The sequence below is a fragment of the Chrysemys picta genome, chromosome 14 (genome assembly GCF_011386835.1).
Source record: "Chrysemys picta bellii isolate R12L10 chromosome 14, ASM1138683v2, whole genome shotgun sequence".
Taxonomy (NCBI): Eukaryota; Metazoa; Chordata; order Testudines; family Emydidae; genus Chrysemys; species Chrysemys picta.
Genome location: NC_088804.1, coordinates 12,995,330 through 13,012,888, shown reverse-complemented (window position 1 = coordinate 13,012,888; position 17,559 = coordinate 12,995,330). Strand labels below are relative to the sequence as shown.

General features: G+C 40.8%; 1 protein-coding gene across 2 annotated transcripts in view; it reads right to left on the bottom strand.

The window, feature by feature from the left end:
- Positions 1-4,161: 4,161 nt before the first annotated feature.
- SLC12A4 (solute carrier family 12 member 4) overlaps positions 4,162-17,559 on the bottom strand; it is a 76,395-nt gene continuing 62,997 nt past the window's right edge. For both annotated transcript variants that reach the window (XM_008166912.4, XM_008166914.3), the window contains exons 17-24: positions 15,941-16,109; positions 15,204-15,399; positions 14,626-14,795; positions 12,019-12,150; positions 11,824-11,931; positions 10,818-11,002; positions 7,527-7,660; positions 4,162-5,508 (exon numbers count right to left, since the gene is read on the bottom strand). In XM_008166912.4, the coding sequence (XP_008165134.1) occupies positions 5,417-5,508; positions 7,527-7,660; positions 10,818-11,002; positions 11,824-11,931; positions 12,019-12,150; positions 14,626-14,795; positions 15,204-15,399; positions 15,941-16,109 (1,186 nt within the window). In that variant the 3' untranslated portion in view covers positions 4,162-5,416. The remainder of the gene's footprint in view (positions 5,509-7,526; positions 7,661-10,817; positions 11,003-11,823; positions 11,932-12,018; positions 12,151-14,625; positions 14,796-15,203; positions 15,400-15,940; positions 16,110-17,559) is intronic.

The following is a 17,559-nucleotide window of genomic DNA, read 5'->3' as shown; positions in this document are numbered from 1 at the left end:
AAGGAGGGGGGATGGTTAATTTCTCCTTGTTTTAAGATCCAAGGGGTTTGGATCTGTATTCACCAGGGAATTGGTGGAGAGTCTCTCAAGGCCACCCAGGGAAGGGAATTAGTTTTGGGAGTGGTGGCAGCGGACCAGATCTAAGCTGGTAGTTAAGCTTAGAAGTTTTCATGCAGGCCCCCACATTTGTACCCTAAAGTTCAAAGTGGGGAAGTGGCCTTGACAGCCCATTCTTGAAGCCCAGCTGAAAAGCAAGAAATACCAGATATTTTGTGTGTGTGTGTGTGGTTTTGCGAGATTTGCTGCACAAAGTCTGCATTTTTATCTAAGCCTCTAGATTCTGCAACATGAAGGAATTTATCTAATCCAAGCTCCCAGAGCATCAATTTGCCCCATCCACTTCCAATTAATCAAATCACTACCATATAAAATGTCAGGGGCTCCATAGCATACTTGCTCAATATGCCCTCCTATATTTGAGCCACATACTTGACCAAGTTGATAACATGCCATCATGGATGGACAGCTTGCAGCATTAATACTACTACAATGCAATGCCATTTGTTGCAATACCGCCAGATTAATGATAACGGTGGGACCAACCCTTGGCTGCGGCCCTCAGACCCATTGCTTCCAGGGTGTGCCAGACTTTGACTGCCATGTGTCCTACAAAAAAAGGGAGGCATGAAATGGATGATGTCAGAGAACAGCCTAACCCCACAAGTAAATGGGCCAGCTCTCTTTGCACTTTGTGTTGAGCAAATGGAACACAGCACCCCAGTTGTTAGAGGCTGGAGACTGGGATGTGAGAGGCTATTGGGAGAGATTGTCTTCAGGCCTGTCACCTGCCATGTTGTGTTGTAACAACTGCTGCGGCCTGCCATGACCGAAACTCATGCAAGGGGGGCACCTGGTATTTGGAGTAAAGCGGCAGGCATTGTTTCCTCTAAAATTACTGAGCTTTGAATGACATCTTCTTAGCTATTTCCTAGGCCTGCTGTAAGTTGTGCCCAGTTCGCTGGAAGACTATTGTCTTGGAGATTGTTATGGCTTTAGCAAGTGCCATGCTTCTTGAATACAGAAAACCAACCACTCCCCTGGTTTGAAAGTACAGCTCTGAATTTAATCAAACATCTAGCCTTGGCAGGACCTTCATACAACCGGGGCTAATGATGAGTGTATAATTACTCCAGTATAATTTTAATCCGTCCACCTTCAGAGCACACCACAATGCCCTGTTAAACGAATAGTGTTAGGATGATGCAAAGGGGAAATGGGGAACTTGATTTATTTTTGTCTGAATGAGTGGGAGTTTTGTTTCTTTATCTGATTACATGCCAGGTACCTACAGTACTCACAGACACCTTTGTAAATAAATAACATGAAAAATTCATTAAGAATTGAGCCTCAGCAGTGGGTTATAAATAATCTGAAAAACTGAGTGTTTCTTCAAGTCAACAAAACTCCCAAATGACTGGCGCTCTAGCTCCCTCTTGTGGATTTGAGTGTCTAAACTTCAACATGTTTTGCAGCATCTCTTCCGCTATAAAAGCTAAGCTTCAATAGCAGAATACCACAGTGGTCTTCACGGAAAATACTGCTCCATTGTGAGTTTTGTAAAAAATGGTGTCTACGAGAGACCGCACAGATTCTGATGCTTGTACTTCATTAACATCTCTGCCGTCCCAGGCAGGGGGAGGACGTGCAAATATTGGTATCTTTTCTTTCAAGTGACAGCAAAGATTGCCATTTGCAATTTAAAATGCCATCTCGGCCTATATTTACATTTTTGATAAACAATACAGTTTGCTCAAAGAAGAAATTTCACCTGTGAGCTTATTCTTGGCCCCAGACTTATGCTAAATATTTGTCAGCTTGTTATAAACTGGGTCATTGCCAGCGTGAACAAGTTGTGTGAATCTCCCCCAATACTGATGGATTTGTAAACATGAACTGATGTGAACCCAGTAGATGAAAATTAAAATGCAGCACGCGGGGGAAACAGGAATAAGTGCAGGCTCGCGTCTTGGAAGAGAAATCTGGGTAGCTTAGCAGAGAAAGGAAATACCCCCTCAGTTCCCCAGCAAGCAACAGCCAAGATGATGCAACTAGATTCTACCCTTTTTGCTTTGAATGTTTTCCTATTCTGCCTGCTCCACTCCCTCTCTCCCATGAGTTTGCACTGAACTTCTGCCCCCTCCTACCCCCCATATTACATCCAATAGGAGAGGCTGAGAGATTCGGGGAGGTGGGACTAAAAAAAGTTTAGAGTAAACACTTTCGAACCCACTATATTAAAGGTTCTCAATTATCCATAACATTTACTAAATACTAATGACCAGACCCAAGTTTGTGTTTGCTGTCTGTATATTCCTTTGACGTGTTTTTTTTTTTTTTTGGGGGGGGGGGGGGGGAAGACAACCTGCATTGCATGCTTCCTGCATACATTCTAACACAGCTAACACGGGTTCACAAGCAACAGACTTTAGAAGTTAAGGATGAAGTCCCACAGTTTACTTGAACGTGCAGTAGATGGCACTAAAACCCTTTAATAAAATGGAGCTGCGTGACGCCAAATGCCACAGGAATGTGATTTTCCATGATGAACCAATATAGCTAGCTGATTCTTCAGTGTGGTGTGGCTCGGAAAAGTTTAAATATGGTGCGCTGAGGTGGGGACAAAAAAAGGTAATTCCTCAGAGCTGTTCTAATAAATTCTAAGCAATAAACCAGCAAGAATAATACTCCTCTATTACAGTGCATGCAAATGAGTGATTGTGATCAGCTTAAATTTATACAATACTTTGCTCTTTCACAACATCATTCATTGGAGGATTTCTTTACAAATGTTACTGTAGACTTCACACGCTCGACCTTTTCAACTTGTTCTAAAGCAAAGAGTAAAAATGATTCATGCTGCCAGAGCCTGGGCTCCAGTACAGTTAGTTTTTAAGCAAAAAATTAGTTCTCCAGTACAGAGCAAGCCCCAGGGTCCTTAATTGTGCCGGTGCTCTTCAAAACTCCATCCCATACTTCAGACACATTTCACTGGGAGCAGGGCCGGCTGCAGGGTTTTGGCCTCCCCAAGCAGCCAAAAAAAAAAAAAAAAGCCGCGATCACAATCTGCGGTGGCAATTCCGTGGGAGGTCCTTTGCTCCGAGCAGGAGTGAGGGACCGTCTGCTGAATTGCCGACGAACAGCTGGACGTACCGCCCCTCTCCGGAGCGGCCGCCCCAAGCACCTACTTGCCAGGCTGGTGCCTGGAGCCGGCCCTGACTAGGAGGGACCCATATCCTATTCCTGTAAGGGAGCAGTTCCCTAAACAAGGGTTTGAATTGTCTTAGAGGGGTTGAGAAGGGGGAGAGAACAAGCATGGAAATGTGAAGAGCAGTTCAATGTAGTACCCATCTGTCGGTGACTTGACATGCTGGATTGTTTTGCCAGAGTTCTGGCATACACACACCGATTATATTCGGGATTCACTGATAGCAGTGGAGAGAGCAGGAGTACTTGCAACAGGAAGAGGAGGTCAGAAAACCAGAATATGTGATATAATTCCATAATGATACCTCTGTGCCCACACTGGGTAAGACATCTCTATCCACCCCAGGTTCCACAAGTCTCACTGTGCTCCACACCATGGCAATCCCAATATACACAGGGACAGAGATCAGCATCTCCTAATTAAAAAAAAAGAAAAAAAAAAAAAAACAGCCCCTGCCATTTCACTAACAGATACTTTTGTACAGTATTAATTGTAACCATCCAGTAAAAACACCTCGGTGTCATTATGACCAAGTCAAAGAAACCTTTGCATAATGTGAAGTGGCACGTTATCTTTTCTACAATAGAAGAAGAGGGGAAGGAAAGAAGTTAGAGGGTCACACATTTGGAAACTAGTAAGTTTTTAATACAATGTATCATCAGTCTGTGGAACTCACTGCTACTAGAAATCAAAACATTTATATGATTATATCAATTGCTATCCTAGACAGAATTAAAAAAATTATCAAGTGTATCAACCTTAATGCTTCAGTATATACCAACCACTAACAGTTAAGGTGAAGAGAAAGTCCCTCCTGTTCCTCCCATAAATATGTTAGCGCACAGTTATCTATTATGGGGTATTATATACCAGATAATGTCAGACAAGACTTTGGCTGGGATGTCAATTCTTATGTTCCTTTAATAGTTAGCAGTCTATGCAGCTGTAGTTGAACAATTCCAATTCCATACAATAGAGAGAATGGTGTGTGCACACTAGCAATTGCATTACAGCATATAGAACTCCACATTGCTTAATAATTAAGTGTATGCAACATTTTATTGAAAAAATATGATCCTTCTGTACAGTAAGTATAATTTAATGGGCTTGGTAAAAGACAAGCCTACAAAAAAGCAGCTTCTGTACTTGTGCAAGTGCAACCCATCACTGTGTGCAATGCAACACCTCTATTTCCACGTACTGGATTCTCAATATACTCAGAATCATACAATGATGGGCTGCAGGAATTTTAAATGGGGAAGAACTGCACTGGACTGATCTTTGATCCACTGACGGTTTGAAATTGATTTAAGCAACCTCTCTGTGAAACTCCTAGACTGTTTGTGTCTGTGTTTTCACTGTTTCTAACAAATAAATATAAAAATAAATAGGGACCTGCCTCCTCCACAAAACCATAAGTCTCAGAAGCTACACACTGTTTGTAGCAATCTACATACATAATCAACTATATCAACATAATTTATTTAAATCTATAAATGTATTAAAGTATAAATTCTTATCCAATACTTGAACTGTAGTCCTGGAAATGAACCCACAAAACTGTAGCTTTGTCAAACGGTTCTTACAACTTAGTGTTTTGTTTAGAAAATGCATTATAGGTGAACTTCAGCAAAAACTAGCTATATAATGTAGTCCTATCCCCATAAACGAATATAAAAGCTTTTAAAATCTTGTTACAGTAACTGACTTTCGAGTCCTAACTTTATACACAGTTTCTAAAAACACTGCACGTTCGCCCTGTTTTCTAAAAAGAGATTTAGTGTTAAAACTACATTCACAAATGCCAGAGCATCAAAGCAGAAGCCAAGTAAAATTGTAGATTCATGATTCACTTGTGTTGCCAGTTGGATGGTGTACTACTGCAATACAAAAGATATGTATGTAGCAACTGGAGTGTCACTTGACAAAAAACCAATAGAACCAGTACTAAGATCTACGGTATACTGTAAAGGTTGGTGAGAAAAGTCTAGTAAGTCATTCAGGAGACTGGATGGATGATGGAAAGTCTGTGTTTGTTTGAAGGGAGGAGAGAGAGAAAGAGAGAGAACCTATTTTCTTCTCCATTTAAAACTGGAATGTCCTTTGTCATCAAGAAGGTAAATGTGCGATGGTGCAGAAAGCTGTATTAAATCAAGAGTAAATGGTGATGACTTCACGACCACCTCCTCTAACAAGTAATACTCTCTCCAAGCCCTCTGTCAAAACCTCCAGGAATTCCATATCTGTATCAGTAAAGTCAAGGACAAATGATATTTTATAACTTAAATGCAGACACTGAGTCACTGGCATCCTTTTTACTGAACAGTGATACAATAGCAATAAGTTTTCTAATATACTGAAAGGTTTCAGAGTAGCAGCCGTGTTAGTCTGTATCCGCAAAAAGAAGAACAGGAGGACTTGTGGCACCTTAGAGACTAACAAATTTATTAGAGCATAAGCTTTCGTGGACTACAGCCCACTTCTTCGGATGCATATAGCTATATGCATCCGAAGAAGTGGGCTGTAGTCCACGAAAGCTTATGCTCTAATAAATTTGTTAGTCTCTAAGGTGCCACAAGTCCTCCTGTTCTTCTTTTTGCTAATATACTGAGTGTATCTAAAAATCTTGAGCGATTTCTTGAAACAATCCTCTTAGATTTCTTAAAAATGAATTTATTAGTGTGTCAATTGCAATTGGGAGATTGAATTCTTCTAAATAGTATGGGCAAACTCTTTAAAGAACTAGTGCAGTTAAACTTTTGAAGAACTGGTAGAGTTAAAGTTTCTTAAATTGATATAAACATTTCATATTCATGGCTGAATATACTTTGAAAATGTTTATGCTTTGAAACCAAATGAAAGGCCAAATTACATTTTAGCAGTAAATTAATTTATTGCAACTTGACTAAATCTGACAGATCTGTGTTGTCTTTGTGGACCAATATAGCATCAAGCACAGGATGTATGGGATGCCCCAGCCATATTTGGAGTCATGTTTCAACCATATCCTAAACTTTTTTCAAACCCTGCTCCCTTCAGAGTGCAAGTTGGGTCTATAACAGGGCAGGAGTGGACAGTTGTCCACCATGAGATTTTAATCCAAGACAAACTTTAGTGGGACGTAAGGAAAACAGAGGGACAGCTGATTCATGGATACTACCCAGAAATTTCTCCCATGCTGCATCTATTCCTTAAACTTTGAGCTATAGGAAGCTAAAGAAGCTAGTATGCCATTTAAATGTCACACAAAAACTTAACATTTTCCCTGCTTTAGAAACACACCTGAATCCACAAAAGTCATGTATTACCCAAGCCACTTCCTGGGGAGGATGTCCATACTGCCTCCTAGGAACATGCTCTAAACCTCTCTGAAAATGTGAACCGCCCTGGAAGTGCATCTTACTCACCCCTACAGATTCACAATTGTAAATGTCAGACTGGCTAGATTTCAGTTGTTACAAAATTCCAAATATAGGGCCAAATAGGCGATAGATTTGAAGTTACCATGTCAGAAGTAGATCCTTTGTTAGTATAATTAAACTAAGTGCCTCTTTAGAATCCAATCAGTAAGCGTTAACCCCTTTCCCCCACTCTCCTTGTTGATTTTTGTGTACAGGAATTCGTTCTTATTAAATGCTTCAAAGTACAATAAGAAAAAGGTAGCTACTATTCCTTGAAAGAGCAAACATCATTTCTATATTAAGTAATGTCAGATTGTTTAGCCTCATTCTGTAGGAGGAAAAACTCCTGCTACTGAATTTCCTTACTGTTGCCAAAGCTTATGAAGGCAGGCCCATCAGAGAAAATGAAACTAAGAAAGGAGTGTAGACAAGACAGGTCTGGCCCTCTGACAGGTGACGTTAGTAAAGCATCTTAGGTACAAAACAGGAGAGTGGCAAGGCAGATGTGACTTTCCCTTAAAAGTATTTACTGTATCTCAACAACCACGATTTACTACTTTATCCCTGTGACCTCACTCCTGTCCCTGTTATATCTTTAGTTGTCCCCCGTAATTAATTGAGATCCTGGACTTTGTGGATCCTCCCCTTAGGCTGAGGGAGGTCCTTTAGCAGTGGGTGGGTTTCCACCCGTGCACTTCCAGGATCCCAACAGGACGATTGACTACTTTCATACCACTGGAACAGTAAGTTACACTTATTTTGGTTTAAATAAATATCTTTGATAGGCAAAGTATAAGAACCTGGTTAGATAGGGAGATACATATTTTTGAGTATCATCTTGGCTTTCCTTCAAAGGATACAGTTTTCATCACCATCTACATTCTTTGGAGGACCAGGCATGTTGAGTAGAACAAGTCTGGCATCATGGGATCTATTTACAATTACTTCATTTAACTTCACTGCTGTGTGCATTCTTCTGACATTTGACTGGTTCCTGTTAAAGAATCACATGTTTACTGTTAGAAAAAAAACTTGTAAAACTGAACTGGGAAAAAATCATTACAAAAATATCTTATAATGACCATATCTACGAAATACTATTTTAAAAGTAAACTAATCAAACACTTTTCCCCCCAGGTTTTATTTGAAAGATACAGAGTTATTTGTACCTCCACGTGTTTAGAGCTAATACTATTCCACTAGTTTTTGTGATCTGTGTTTGGAAGGCAACATTTAACTTATTTCCCATTCCACTGCTGTGCTTGATCTCTCCTAAGCAGCTATTGCCAGATTGCATGAGATAAGAAATTCACCCTTAAGATCACCAGTACAAATATAAACTCTATTGCACTGACGGTCTCATCTACTTACTCACTGATGGCAATGGTAAGCGTCTCATTGACGTCCAGGGGCTTAGGATCAGGCCCAAACTGAGTAAGACATGGGCTGGAGTGGATGGTTATTGACTATTAAAAGTGAAAAATACCCAGGTCCTCCACTGTGACCTCAGATTAGAGCTGAGCTGGAATTCTTGAGTCACAGTCAACAACTTGCAACAACCTAAGGAGCATTCCACCAAACTGGCAGGGCTTTCAAGCAGGGAATTATGCTCCTACACCAAGGAATAAATCAGTAGCCCTATGCATCCGCACAAGCAGAATAAGGCACTGCCCTCTTCCTCTCTTGCATGGGCCACCCATGTCTCGGGTTTCAGTACAGAAAGGAAAGCAGGCTCTACAGAGCCATTACTGCTCCCTTGCTCCTGCCAATGCGCCAGTCAGCACAGCCAGCATGCCAGGTGTGGTACATTGTGCTGAGTGTAAGCCCGGCCCAGTTTACTTCCTCTGAATCACAGTCTGGTCCTTAGGCAGCATAACTATATACGGCCTCTTTCTCAGGGCACATGGCAAAGCAATAGTCCAGGTCACACTGACCAAAAATCCCCCACTCAACACACTAAAGTACAGAAGAAATCCTCAACTCAGAGAACTCCATGTCTCACAGATAACTCAGAAACTGGTGACAGCAACACCAGCCCACATTTCTAAGAAGTGCACTTGTGTTTTTTGAGCTGCAAAACACTCATATCCTCATAGAAAGTGTCCAGGATTTATTACACTGAAAATATGATCGGATCGCACCAATCCATGCTGAGTAAGAACTGGAGAGTCAGGGAGTCATTTTTAGGCAGAAGATGTCTCCTTCCAATAGGAAATTAACTATTTGTGTGGCTGATAAGGGCTAAAAAGGGAGAACAAAACAAAAGACAGACAGATAGATGCAGACCTAAAGGGAAAATCAATTAGCCTTTGGAACTTGGATAAGGATTTCTTTATTACTATTGATGTTTTTCAACCAAAACCAGGTATTTTAGGGAAGGGGGTTACATAAGTACCCATTTTACATGCTACAAATTATGGTAACAGGCCTTACTGAACTCATTTCTTTTCTGGAGGCTTTTTTGTTTTTGAAGTCAGTTTAATTTTAGCTTTCGTCTTGTGATGATTAATTGGGTTGTATGTTTGTTGACATTTTGTAAGGGAATAAGCTTCCCCAAAACATTCAGGAAGTGGCAGATACACGGAGGTGACTCATTTGCACTGCTTTACCAAGAAACAGTGCTGCTGCACAGAACTATTTAGGAGCGAGATTTACAACAGGGTACAACTTGCCCGGTTTGGAATACTTTCCTTTTGATGTCATGCTATGGCCGTATGTTTTATTGAAAAAGTGAGCACAGTCTCTGCCTCTTCCATGTCAGAAACAGAAAGGTCACAGACAAGAGAGGCAAGACTTCACTGTACTATAACTATGGGAGATGAGGAAGGAATTGTTATTTTTGTAATCAACTTTTGGAAGAGATCCAAAGAGACAAAAAAAATGTTCAAGGTGACCCTTAAAACTGGCATCTATTCAGAGAGCTGAGAAAATGCCATTTAGTATGGTGTAGGCATGAAAGGAATGGTTCACCCAGCCTCCAGGAGAGACTATGAACAATGTTCCTTTGGGGACAGGATTGGGGGCATGTGCAGACAGAACCGGACCTGAAAAGAATCTAATTTCAAGCTGCTATGAAAGCTACTGCAAACAATGGAGAGTAAAAACATTCAAACGATGGTAAAAGCACTTTGACTATGTCCTTTGCGTATCATATTTAAGCTTGTGAGAAAACTACAAAGAGCTAGAGAAGTTCAAGTCAGCACTGTCCTGAATTTCTGTTCTGTACGACAGGCTGAACTTTGGCTTTCCCATCATCTGATATTGTGCCCCAACAATAACACACATCCTTTGATCACCCAAACGGAAGTATGCCATTCTTGAAAACACAATTAAATGCTCAAACCTGAAGTTGTTTTTCCCTGAGTCAGTCCTGGTTAGACAGGGTAACTCTTGCAGACTTTGCTTTATGTTATTTCTAAGATACCTATCGCCTTAAGAATTAAGGACCCAATCTTGCACCCTTTAAAGACAATGGCAAGTTTCCCCTCAACTTCAAGCATGCAGGATCAGGCCCATTGTACAGCATCAAATGTAGGCTAATAATGTCATTCCTTTTCATCTAGGGAGAATTCTAGATCTTCCCACTCCCGTCCACAGAAAAACATTTTTAAACAATTAGCAAAAAAACTTACAGGTTTTCCCACTCTCTGAAAGCATGAAAGGGAGATAAGAATACATCAATTTAAATTTAAACACAGAATTTCTATGGATTGTTAACAGTAAAATATGCTAGAATTATCAATACCAATGAATAGGAATTTCAAACATTCAGAAATTTTCACTGAGTTACTTAGCAGTAAGTGATATGATCATCTGCCAATAAACTAGTGCTGGATGGTCTCAGATACACATATATTACATAAGGGATTACAAACAATTCTTCCATTTTATATGAAGCCACAACTTAAGGACCAATTCTAGAACTTTGGGGATTTTTTTTGGTATTCATAGCCACATTTAGCTCTGCATTAGGGTGACTAACTCTGCTGACTTTCCACTATTAAAGCCTCAAACGTTTAAATGCAAGAGAGACCTGTGCAGTACTAAAACATTTTTTAAAAAAGGAAGTCAAGGGGTGTCGTACAATGGACAGCAGCACAACCAGACTTTAACCCCAAGTGGTCTGAGATATCAGCCCCACTGAGACTCACGGTTTAATACTGATCAGTTCTCTGAAGTTTTCCACTGCAGTGTTCCGGTTCCGTTTTTCAGAGTCGCATTTCTCTTTTGTCCATGTCATCTGAATTTTATCAGGTACTGTCTCCCCCTCATCTTCTTCATCCGAGTACAGGCTTTCCAGCCGTATTATAGAGTGTCTGTCCTTTACCAGCTGGGCCTGAGAAGTGTTTAAATGGCAAGTTGAGTTCTACTTTCACAGGTTAATTTTATCTTTTCTGGATCCCTTTCACCAAGTAAATAGCTCTCATTTCATTGTACTCTTCACCTGTATTCAGGAGAGGAGCAGAGCAGTTCACTAACACAAAGAGCAAATAGGGTTATGGTGCATATGAGTCAACCAGAATTTGGACCAATGGGGGTGTCTCTACACAGAGAAATAGAGAACTTGACATCGTAAGATAATATGGAACCTGGCAGCCCAGACTGACCCCAAGCTGATGAAAACTGTTCTGCTCAGATGGAACAGCATAATACAAAATGAAGAGCTTTGGAGGCCAAGTGAATTAGTTGCCTTGTTCTACCAGAATCCAAGACACGACATAAACCCACACTAGCAAAACAGGATGTGTCATGAGCTGGGATAAACCCAGGATATCGCATGTACCGGAAACTCTTGAGACTTTCAAGAAACCTCCTAAGTCTTATATTCTGAACTAACTAGACATCACATAATCATTCAGGGAAATGCACAAAAGGCTTTTTACAGCTTACGTGACCACCATGCATTCTTTCCTAGGACAAAGCATTTCTAGCATGGCTCCATGAGTGCAGGCAAGATGTTAACCAATAGGAATAAACCTAGTTTTCAGACATAGCAACCAAAAAGGCTACATTGAATGTTCGTTTTCTTCAAGATGTGGGAGGTGTCTATGTATTAATTCATGAAAGTTTTACTACGCTATATGAAGGATTTGAAATGGTACTAGGAACAGCGCTTGGATTCATCCACCTTAGCTTTTTCTATAGTGAATGACATACCTCCCTTTCCCTTTCTGTTTTGGTCAGTCTCATTTGCCTCAGCATCTGAGATCTCTGCTCCATCATTAGGGTCCGCTCGTAGGTATAAGCTGAAATATCACTGTTTTGCTGCAGAAATAAGAAAAATATTCCTCTTTGTAATCAAACAACTTACTAGCATTCAAACCTTAAGGAGAAATAGGATCAATCCCTTACCATTTCTACCACTTCCACCTCTGCTTCTATTCGTAGTTGATAAAGGAAAGTAGCCAGGTCCTTCTTCATCTGAATGCTGTTATCATCCATCTGGGCTACTGTGAAAATTCTCATTTTGCATTTTCTCCAGACCTATGGGGGAAAATACAAGTTCTCAAAACACGTGAACCAACAACTTATTTTCTACACAAAACAGAACTGTAATAAATATAGCACCCTTGTTTTCCAACATAGTTATTGTACCGAGCTCTGTGGATTTTTTTTTTTAAACACATCCATACTATTGACTTTCCCATCAGAGAAATCAAGCATAGTTTAGGAGCATTGCTGACGCATTGTGTTGACAAACTGAGATGATTATCAAGCATGACTTTAACAAACACAGTTAATGAGCCATTAATGTAAGGCAGGCCTTAAATTTGTATCCAGCTTCTCTTTTGGCTTAAAGATAACAAAGAAAAGCCATATGAGGCCAGCCCAATGGTCCTATGAACTGGAACATAAGAAAAATCCCAGTTAGATTTCTCACTAGTGAGTCTGCACATTTTTCACTGCTATGTTTCCCTTGACAAAAGCCATGACCCCTTTTTTTTTTTTTTGAGGTGGGAGGGGATACCTCAATAAAACATTATTCATTCACCCTGGTCTGCTCGCTGGTGAGACTGCCACAAAATCTTGACATATTTCATTCTTCTGGGGTGTTTTATGATCTTTATATTCTTTTAAATTTTAACAAAAAATAAACTTAACACTGATGTGCTATATGTCAAGGTTTGTGAGATTAATTTTTTTCTTGCATTCCTGTCATGACAAAACCAATCATAGCCTTTACATTGGCTGATAAATTTCCTGGCCCCATCAAGTGACCCCACTGGCCAAAGCTGAAGTGGCTTCAGGAGGCTTAATATTTTCCCATCCAGCCTAAAGCCATGATGTAGGGACCTGCAAAGGACAAACTGGGAAAAAGTCACCAAAAATCCCAAGGGAACTATATTTTAAAATTATAACATTTTGGACACAATGGGCATAAATATTGTCTTATTTTTAAAAGATACAGTACTACTGAGAAACTTTTTTAATCATCTTATTTTAACCATCTCTCCTGATGACAGAGAGGTTAGTGGATTACTTTCACTTAAGGAGACCTAGGTTCCTCCTCTTTGCCCCGGTCTACATTGGGGGGGGAGGAGGGAGGTCGACCTAAGATACGCAACTTCAGCTACGCGAATAGCTCCCCCATCGACTCCACTTCCGCCTCTCACGAGCTGGAGTTACGGAGTCAACGGGGAGCGCGTTCGGGGATCGATTTATCCACATCTAGACGAGATGCGATAAATCGATGCCCGACAGATCGATCTCTACCCGCCGATCCAGCGAGTAGTGAAGACCTGCCCTTTGTCTTTAAGAAATAACCACCACACTTTGGAATAATGGACTGCCTCTTCCAAGGGAAGCCAAGAGATAGAGCAAGGCAAGGCAGCTCAGAAGAGGTGCAATCATTGGTAAGAATGGGATAGAGAGAGGGACGACTTTCTTTGCACCTGCCTGTTTTAGAGAAAGTTTTCAAATTTGTTAAGTTCCAATTAATTTGTGAAAAGTTTTCATTAATTTTTTATTGCTGGTTTTCAACCAGTTTGAGTGCTCAAAATTTCTCAACATAATCAAATTTGATGAAGAAGTCTATAGTTTTCATAATTTGGGATCATTTCTCAACCAGCTGTACTACCAGCACTATTGTGGTCCCTCACCTTCATGATCATATTGAGTTTATTAAATTCAGTTTAATTTCTGGTACTACAACCGCTTAATACAAATGAATTCTTTCTTTGGTTAACTAGTACACCAGCTTCCGAATTAACACTTGCTTCATAACCTGACAGTGTTCTCCTTTTGCATGCATATAATCCAATTATATTGCAATGAAATACATCAAGTGTCTAAAATTAAGACAACCATTAGGTCCTATAGCCCTTGTGAAAATGGTATCCATAAGCAGTCTGCTGAGTCCTTTATGGTACACTTCTTATTAAATTTACATAGCTATCAACAGAAGACTGAGCAAGTCTTTGGGGGGGGAAGGATAGTTCAGTGGTTTGAGCGTTAGCCTGCTAAACCCAGGGTTGTGAGCTCAATCCTTGAGGGGGCCACTTAGGGATCTGGGGCAAAAAACTGTCAGGGACAGTACTTGGTCCTGCTGTGAAGGCAGGGGACTGGACTCGATGACCTTTCAAGGTCCCTTCCAGCTCTATGAGATAGGGATATCTCCATATTTAAAAAAAAAGTCTCAAACACAGCTACAGGAGCGCTACCTTTTCAATGCAGTACCTTTCCTTTTTTTACAAGGTAAAGATTTGTGAGTTTGTATGACCACTCCGGCTATGATCACGCAGGAAAAGATACATTCTGGTAATATAAGAATGTATTGTACATGAGAAGAATGTACATGTGGGTCAAAAACCATTTTTTATAAATATATAATACAAGACAAAACGTATTGGGAGAACAGCATGAGGATCTTCACTTATTGCTGGCTCACTGTTCCACACCATACACTGATGCATACATAGTAGGCAGACAAATTTGTTCTCTAGCTCTTTTCATCCTTACTTTATGCTGCTTCAGTAGAAAAGGAAGCAACATCAACATGCCTCCATCATGCACAATCCACCACACATCAATGTTGCCTTCGTTGTAACGTTCATGGTTGCTGGGATAGAAAGACACGTTTTTGGGCACCAACAGAGCCAGATGGGCAGCAGTTGTACAACGCACAGTATCTGCAGGGAAGGGGAAGAAAGCAAACAGTCACTTTTCTATGGTACTGTAAAAGAAAATTATAGTGGAAAAGGCTATTCAGTGAGCAAGTGCCACTTACCCATAAAATCACCGCTCACATTAAATACATGTATTTACTCCTTTTGTATAACTGTGCAACTATAAAGGCTTTTTAATTGAAAAAATGGTATTGTTTATTAAAAAACATTTGAAATGGCATATAGACACATATACCTGTCAATGAGTGCCATTATTTTACTTTTTACTTTTTTTGTTAATATTCATGCAAATAGTGGGAAAGCAATGCTGAACTTGCAGAATAAATCTGTTCAATCACAAGTATAATGTGTGTAGAGCAGTACAGAGAACTTGGTTCTGGGTGTCTAACCACATCACATATTACAACTAACCTATAAATGTTTTCCAGGCTCTCGCATCTTCACTTTGTCTCCAGCCATACGGCCATCCCAAAACCACAGTGTTGTGTTTCATGCCACCTAGTCCACAGGACTGTATCAAGTGGGCAATTCCTTCTCGAACCTTGGTGGCTACAACTACTTGACAAAATCCTTTCACTTTCTCAATTTCAATCATGTTCTTAATAGTCTGGAAGATAAGGCAAGGGAAAAAAGTTCTCCATTAAAATGAACTCAGGTCCTCTACATCAACTGATTATTATACTTCTTATGCATGTTCATACTGTAATCTGCATATACTCATCAGGGGCAAAAGTTTACTGCCCTATTTTGAGAAATGAAGGACAGGAGAATCATATGTAGTATAAGGCTTCGTATGCTATAAGGCTTTATAACAAAGCTGCAAGATATAAACAGAACAATAATGGCCCGGGCTGTGTGAGTGCCACTGAAAATCAGCTCGCGTGCCGCCTTTGGCACGCGTGCCATAGGTTGCCTACCCCTGATCTAGAACTTAATGCCGCAGCCATGACGTGTCTTTTAGATCTTTAGACCCCAATTCAGCAGTGCACTTAAACATGTCTTTAAGCACTTTGGGCAACAGGCATCTAGTACACTCGTATTTAAGAGCTTTGCTTTACTGGAGCCTGTTTTACTTTCCACAAAGTTTAATAAACGTTCACTACAATTGTGTAAAATCATCATTATATGTCAATAGTTAAAGCACGCACCTGTTCAGCAGCTTGGGCCTCTCCATAACTCTCCAGGAAATTCCCTTGGATCACTGTCCCTATGATAGTCAAACCTTTGCCAGCTTTCAGCTGAGAAGCAAATGTTAACAGCCTCGGATACTTCACGTGCAAATCTTCATCTAATTTCAGAAGCACCAGCAATTGAGGCCTAGAAGAAAAGAAAAAGCAGTCCAGGTAATTCTTATAAAACTTTTTTTAAAATGTTTGCTTCACTAGTTATCTTAATTATGCTTCAACATTAACACTAATATCCATAACAGTGAAGTACTATCGCTGTACCAATATGCACTGAAAGGGCAGTACTTGATGTTTTATTTCTTTAGACAAAGCAGATTTGGAATATTGTCTGGAGAGTCTTCTTCCAGGTGGGTTTGAAGCAAGGATTTTACTAGTCTGAGAAGTTTGCATTAGCATTTTACTTACAGAGACTGATTTTCAAGGATCTGCCCGATACAAAATACATTGCCTACTACATTTATGCAATAAAGCTACCTTCTAGGTCTATATGGATATTATGTACCAAACACATGGGAATTAAGATTACAAATGAATTTCACCTTCTTCTGACATGTGAGATACATGCAACTTCAGTCTGACAATATTTTCTTTCCCAACATTCAGCTATGAGTAACAGAATACCATGATGTATAGGATTTTGTTTGTATTATTTAAGGTGACTTCTACTCCTCTGGATAGATGGAGGATGATCAATATCCCCATACAGTAGTGCTAGTTAGCAACATAACACAAGCTAGATTGAGCTATGCACTTCAGAGTTGAAAGTCATGGAAGAGTACAAGCTTATCTTTCGGTTAATGAGGATTTCTCAGCCCACTAAGCCTTACTATTTTCCAGCTGCTGCACATAGAGCTCTGCTCTCTCAGAGCAAAATGCATGTTGCCCATGTAATCTGGCTGCATGCAGCTGAAGTGCAGAGGCTAGAGGGAGAAATCCTTGGCCACTATTCCAGTTTTAAAGCTGCAGTCACATCAGCAACCTCCGTGCCACTACTGCAGGTATTAGGCCACTGCATTCCTGGAATCACAGATCTTGTGTGTCATTCCCCAACTCCACTTTCTGAACTAGCCTACACAGGGCCTGAGACTCCATCCACATCCCAGACAAGATGGGCTGCTGTTCTGTCTCTGCAGGGCACCCCCCGTGTAGTTAATGTAGCATGGGATATTTTACATGGGCTGCGTGCATTTCACACTAAGTGTGCAGGACTTACTCACATGTTTTGACTCCCATCAGGGGCGGCTCTATGTTTTTTGCCACCCCAAGCACGGCAGTCAGGCAGCCTTTGGCGGTCCGCTGGTCATGCGGATTCGGCAGCATTTCTGCAGGTTATCTGCCGATCCCACGCCTTTGGCGTACCCGCCGCCAAATTGCCGCCGAAGCTGCGGGACCAGCGGACTTCTCGTAGGCATGCCGCCGAAGGCTACCTGACTGCCACCCTCACGGCGACTGGCACACCGGCCCCCACGGCTTGCCGCCCCAGGCACGCACTTGCTGCGCTGCTGCCTGGAGCCGCCCCTGACTCCCATTAAAAGATTGAGTTCTTAAACTTCTTTTGTATTTTAAGATAGCAAAGCTCC